The 7,000-nt window shown below is 46.9% G+C and overlaps 1 protein-coding gene across 1 annotated transcript in view; it reads right to left on the bottom strand.

Moving 5' to 3' along the window:
• Positions 1-6,629, bottom strand: part of LOC109853119 (nuclear hormone receptor FTZ-F1) — a 24,451-nt gene extending 17,822 nt beyond the window's left edge. Inside the window, exon 1 of the mRNA XM_020424908.1 lies at positions 3,522-6,629. Coding sequence (XP_020280497.1) covers positions 3,522-4,737 — 1,216 coding nt within the window. The 5' untranslated portion in view covers positions 4,738-6,629. The remainder of the gene's footprint in view (positions 1-3,521) is intronic.
• Positions 6,630-7,000: the final 371 nt, after the last annotated feature.

The raw sequence follows: 7,000 nt of genomic DNA on the forward strand, positions 1-7,000 counted from the left end.
ACAAAAATATCGGAAGAAAAAAATATATATATATATATATATATATATATATATAGACGAGTTTGCTCAAACAGCGGTTAAATTGCACCTGCGCGAAACTGAAATCCGAGCGAGTTGAAACTTAATTGTACGCACGAAACGTGTGTGTGTGTGTGTGTGCTTGTTAATTGCGCAAAAGCGCGTACGCGTTTCTCGCGACGCGTTGAATAATGTCGGAGAGCCCAACTCCTACTACATATATTCGTCGACGCGTTGTCGTTAAAAAAAGGCGAGTTCACAGATCTGTGACAGGTGTTATCACGCGATTACCACAAGTGTCGCCCGCGCTCTTTTCGCGTCTCATCGCGTTTACTTTTTTTTTTTTTCAATGATTACGATTTCGATTGCATCGCAAATTACTCGTGGAAGCGAGTTTTTTTTTTTCGTCGACTCGATTGAAATTTTGTCGAAATGTTCAATGAGAACGGGAGGATTCAATGAAATTGAACGTTTGACGAATAAAGAGAACGTCGATGAGAAAACTCGAGAAATATCGGAAACAATAGCGACTCGCAAGTAGAAACTGATAACGATGTAATGTTTGTTTGTTTGTTTGTTTTTTTTTTTTTTTTTTTGTACATTTCGCATCGCACAGCGTCTATGTGTTAAAAAATTGCGGCTTATATTATCCGCTTTTAACAAGTCCCCCCCCCCCCCGATTACTATCCGAATTCACAATCTTATCAATACTTTCTCTTTTCCGCGGAATCAACATTACTCGTTCGTTCGTTTCGGCTCATTTACTTTTCATAGACATCGCACGCACACATCGCCCGTTTGATACTTGTTACAAATTTTTTAGCGAGCACATATCAAGGGCGCATTTTGCTAAGGTGATTCGATCCTCGAATTTTATATCGAGGCAATTCCTATCTTTTATCTTTCGTCCCGATTTTTTATTCAAACGTTTTTTGCGCCTGTGTACGTGGAATGATGAAGTAATTGAAATGAAAGAACTTGTAAAAAAAAATAACTCTTGCTTCTTTTCCCGTTTTTTTTTTTTTTTTTTTTTTGGTTTTCTTTTTCGCTCATCAAAATGTCAACGACAGAAAATCACGGTCGTATTGTTAATTTTGACCGCGCGTTTGCAATTCTTCGATCGCAGATGATTTTTTTCCCTTACGTTTTGCGAACGCGCGGCTTAGAACAGGTAAAGAAACCCCTCTTCTCTTCCTTTCGTAAACATTCGCAAGCACTCTGGAAACTTTCCGCGTTAAGCAATCTCCCCCTTGGTTCTCTTAGCCGCTGCAGGAACGCCGCGGAAAACGGTTTGCAAAGGCGGCAATTGCGACAGAGACTGTTTCGAGATTCGCGTTAATCGTTGGGCCTTGAGGGCCTAGACCCAGTTACTCGGATTGCATTATAGACGCGCTACAACGTCAAACTTGTGTTTTCAGAAGCGAGAGAAGACTCCGAAACTCTCCGCGCCGTTTTCAGGAAACACACACGATGCAATTGCGACCGCTGCAACGCGCGGTCAAAATTGGAATATCGATCAAACGCGAATAAAGAGAACATTTAATTACGTTTCAACATATGACGACACGTACAACCGCAATTCGATATATTAAATATTTCAGTCCCCTTATTTTTTTTATTCCCCTTCATCCCATCTCCCCACATATACAATTTATCGTCCGTATTAAGATAATCAGAAAAATATGTCAACGTCAGATGTATTCAAAGTAATAATAACTTGATTAAAGAAAGCGAGAGAGAGAGAGAGAGAAAAGTTCGTAGAACATCTACCTATCCGGCGCGAATCAATTTACTGTTGAAGACACTCTTCATGTATTACCTATGCTAATAAAGTTTATAAAACCGTTTGTTAATAAGAAAGGAGTTGTCGGCACGGCACTTAAACGAGGTCGAACGTAAACGCGTGGATAATGGCGCGTAATTGTGTTACTAGTGCCAGCTATGATGTAATTTCATTTGTTCGTCATGTAGTAACGACCGTTCCACGCTGACTCAAATATCGTGAGGAAGAGGCGAGCGCGCGCGCGCTTCACTCTCTCTCACTCTCTCTCTCGATCGATTCGCGGCTATAAAAGATATACGTGCCATCACTCGCCATCGAGCGCACACGTCCCCGAGCTTTAAAACGGCGAAAGAGAACACAAGCCGGTGAGACTCGGTTAATCGCTTCCACAGAGTAATAAGGTTAAGTTCGTACGAGCGTGGTGCGAAAACGCCCGAACAACGGTCGACGAGAACCGACGACGACGACGACGACGACGATGATGACGATGACGACGACGACGACGAAGCCGCGGCGACGCGTACACCCGCGCTTGCTGCACCACCTCGTGCATAAACGATTACTTTTGATCGTATGTACGTTCGGTTTAGCAACGCGGCAAGAAACACGCAAAGAAATATTCAATGAGAGATAAACATAAAAACTTGATGATAATAACGCGACGACACCAAACCGCGTATCGACCGCGGTTTGAAAAATCCGGCACACGGTGAAAGTAAGACGCGAAATTATTCAGACTAAAGCGATGCGATCGATAAATTACGCACGATTACGTACGTAATGCGGAGAATTGGTAGATTATGTATTTTTATATATATCCGATATATTGCGGATATATTCGTTCGCTTATTATACACCCCGCGCGTGTGAATAGAGAAAAACTATCTTAACTTATACCGCGGATATACATGTTGTAAGTTGAACGTGTTGTATACAACGAGGTGCAATTTAATGGAGTTTTATGTGGCGCCCGAAATGAACTTTGTCGCTATAAAAATTGAACGAGAATCTTGATAAGAATTTTTCTGCAGCTAATTTACTTTGATTTACTCCACGTCTCTTGGAACATGTGATTCATTGTGGATTCGCGCGCGCTTTATCAGATATATATATATGATATATATATATATATATATATATATATATATAAAACATTAATTTATTATCAAAAACTGCGATGCCGACAATAACTACGTTTTCGTAATATAATTTACTGATTGGAACACTAATGTTATCGTTAAAAAAAAGTTTGTATAGCACTTTTTTTTTTTATTGAAAGTGGTTACATAAAATGAAGTTAAAAGATTGAGATAGTTTCTTGCCGTTATAAATATTTTACACACGCATTTGTGTATCAGTTGAATTTTGTCTTCTCGAATTGTGCGAGTAACGTGAAACATTACTCTTTATCGTACAGGCATCTGTTGATAAAAATCTACTCGTGAGTTGATAATCATGAGCTAGATGATTATCAGTAATTCTACTGTCTTTCTCTTTAGTTAATGAATGTTTTTAATTTATCTATAGGAGAGACTGTACTTTTCAAATCTTCAAATATTGTCGTTGACATTACCATGCTTATAGTCGAAAATTGTATTTTAACAAATATACTTTAAAAAGGTTGCAAGTGAATTTATTTTCGCGTTTTTGATGTTTTCGTTACTTACATATTGTCTCATTACTTATGTGTATGTATGTATGAAACTAAAAAGAAACTCACCCTCAAGCTTCATGCCAACGTTGAGACATTTCTGGAAGCGGCAGTAAGGACACCGTTTTCGCTGCGTTTTGTCAATATGGCAGGACTTCTCGGCGACGCACGTGTAGACCTTCTTGTTCTGGACGGTGCGCTTGAAAAACCCCTTGCAGGACTCGCACGTGAGTAAACCGTAGTGATAGCCGGACACTTTGTCGCCGCAAACCGGACACAACTCCTCGATGACGATGTCCTTGGTGTCCGGGAAATCGGACGGACAAGGTATAGACCCGGTCACGACGCCAACCTGGCCCAGTCCGGGATGGCAAAGTGCACCGCCGCCGGCCGGAACCGCGCCGGCGACGTTGCCGCTTCCTGTTGCGGTGCCGGGCCCGCCGCCACCGCCTCCACCGCCGACACCGGCGTTATTCGCGCCTGGACCACCATTGCTGGCAGTACCGGCGGCTCCGCCGTTGTTGCCGGTGTAACCGCCTCCGCTGTTACCTTCCATACCAGTGGACGAGCCACCGCAGGCGCCGTTACCGCTTCCTGCTCCTCCTGTTGGCGGGAACAAACACGTGTACACCTTTTTGTTGGAGCAAATCTCAAGCGCTGAGGATCCACCGTTATTGCCGCCGCCGCCGCCGCCGCCGCCGCCGCCACCACCGTTGCCACCACCACCACCACCACCGCTGCCGCCTCCACCACCACTACCACCGCCACCACCACTACCGCCGCCGCTTCCACCCCCCGTAGGGGAGAAAAGACACGTGTAGCTCTTTTTATTACCGAGCGGCGAGTTGTTGCGCTTGAAGAATCCTTTACAGTTCTCACATGTGATCAGTTCGTACTGATAACTCGCCACAAATTTATGACCGCACATGGGACATCGGTGGTCTTCCAGGGAAACGGTGGAATCGAAGAAAGTGTTCTCGAAGGCGGACATACCGCCCTGTGCGGTTTGTCCGTGAACGGACATTTGTTGTTGTTGCTGTTGTTGTTGTTGTTGCTGCTGCTGTTGCTGTTGCTGCTGCTGCTGTTGCGACTGAGGTCGCGGTTGGTGGCACATAGCCGATGGCGAGCTCTGCGCGCAATTGCCATAAGGCGACGAGGCGTAATGCGGTTGCTGTTGGGGTGGTTGCTGACCGGCGGGTTGCGGCGGGCTGCCTTGCGGACTCAAGTGGAACGGTGACATGTTCAAAGACATCAAGCCCGAATGTTGCTCCATCTCCAATAACATATCACCCTTGCGCGAGAAGCACCCCACGATGGACGGACGTGTTCGCGTATCGACACATATACGGAACCGACTATTCTCTCGGATGCTGCGGCTGTAGCGACCACGGCATTTGATTTTTCGTTTCTCTCAATTTTTCTCTCGCAAATATCTTTTCGATTTCTTTGCGGGGGACATTTTTCTCGCCGGGGAGGGGGCCGTGGAAGAGGAGTATTTACTTTTTCGCGACGTCGGAAACGATGTGTCGCGAACGATCTATCGAGTATTAAATAATATATACCGAATATATACTCGCGCGGTGGTGTTTTGTCACGTTCGCGACAACATACACGCACACACACACGCACACATACACACAAGTTGTCGCGACTCTCTCGATCCGTTTAAAGCACACGGGGAATGCTCTCAAGTCCACAGATCTCACTGGCGCGCTGCGAAACTGGCAACAGCGCGCGCCAGTTTGTGTTCACCGAAACCTGGTGCACCAGTCGACGTGCGATGACAACAAAGACGGGCCCGCGCGCGCGATTGACACAATTTAGGATGATAGAGAGAAGCAACAACTTTTCCCGGTTATACACACGGGGGAGGAAGAGGAGGAGGAGAGAGAACGCACATGTTATTGTAATCTTTGACGACTCCGTTTTTTTTCGCGGCACAATACATCACCAAGTTACGTTCCTTTTTTTTTCTCGCCCGGTGTATTTTACACACGTACGGCGAGAAAAACCATCGCGCACCACTCGACAACGTATGCGCACAGGCGTGTTGTATGCGTGAACTTTTGCCGGAAGCGTCGACGGGGCTACGTCCGAAACATGGTAGCGATAATTGTCGATATCCGTGCGAGATGTTTGCCACTTTCGATCGAAAAAAACAAAAAAAAAAAAAAAAAAAAAACTGGAGCAATCAATGTAACACACTTAATTACAACATCGAGAGCGCCCTTGTATTCGTACGATCCAACGTTCTTCTTTCTCTCTCTCTCTCTCTCTCTCTCTCTTTCTCTCTTTCTTGTTCCTCACACTGTAATCCAAATCCTTTTTATCGCCGGGGCGAATGCAGAATTGCGCGTTAAATGCGCCAATTTACGTCCCTCGTACAACACACTCAGGTGAGAGAGAAACGGCGATCACGCGTCGCACCACATATCACCGACAGAATGAACTGAAAACACGCGCGACGACGCGATTACCGATGCCTCTCTGTCCCACACACATACACGCACGCACGCACGCACGCACGCACGCACACACGGTATGTAAATTGTACAACAGTACGAGAGGCGCGAGGTTACTTTGACCTAATCCGTGTAATTGTGTACGCGCACGGAACGGGGAGATCGTTGCGACCACGCATACCGCGTGACTCTTGAAGATTATTGGGAACTTGAATTGAGGCACACCAACGAAAAAGCGAACTAACAAAACTCCTCCGTTTGGAGTGAGGCGCGCACAACCGAATAACCAATCGAAGTCGAAAACACACGACTCGACAGCTCGCCTATCTGCGTACGACTAACGACTAGTTTGTCTTCCCGGCTCGCTTTCCCGAAGGGCCCGCCCCCTCCCCTCCGTCGCCCTACCGTTGCCACATGGAATAGGTAGGTAGTAGTAGGTAGGTAGGTAGGGACTGTCGGGGAGGCCGTCTTTACGGAGAGAACACCGTAAAACGTGACGTATCCCAGCGCGCGCGTATACACGATGACGGTAACAATGTCGCCAACGGCGTACACGAGAGCGAGAGATGTTTCACACCGGAGAGCGTCGTGTGGATGTTTCGGAGAAGCGGCGGCGTGAGCCAACACGAAGCGAAGCGAACAACAACGACGACGACGACGACGACGACGGACAAACGGATGCCGCCACACTCCCGTCGTGTGCGAGTAACGCGTGTGCAGCAAGTGCGGCACACGGCGCGGTGCCAAGTCGTCGTGTGTGTGTAAGCGCGCGCGCGCGCGCGCACGGATTTTGCGGAGAGAAACGGGGCTCAAGCAAAACTCCCGGAGGAGGAATAATAATCCGATCGCGGCGACGACACGAGCGACGATTTCGGAAAATTTGGGCGAAACCCCCGTACGCGAGGAACGAAGTCGAGGCGCGCACTACTGTCAGACTTCTACGGCGTTTCGGTGGGTATAGAGAAGGCGCGCGCGTGTCCCTTTACCGACGGCAACGAGAGCCCAGAGAGAGAAAGAGAGAGAGAGAGAGAGAGAGAGAGACGGAGGGAGGGAGGAAGGGAGGAAGAGAGAGAGAGAAAGAAAGAG

Source organism: Pseudomyrmex gracilis, unplaced genomic scaffold (genome assembly GCF_002006095.1).
Source record: "Pseudomyrmex gracilis isolate BER0280 unplaced genomic scaffold, ASM200609v1 scaffold_44, whole genome shotgun sequence".
Classification (NCBI taxonomy): Eukaryota; Metazoa; Arthropoda; class Insecta; order Hymenoptera; family Formicidae; genus Pseudomyrmex; species Pseudomyrmex gracilis.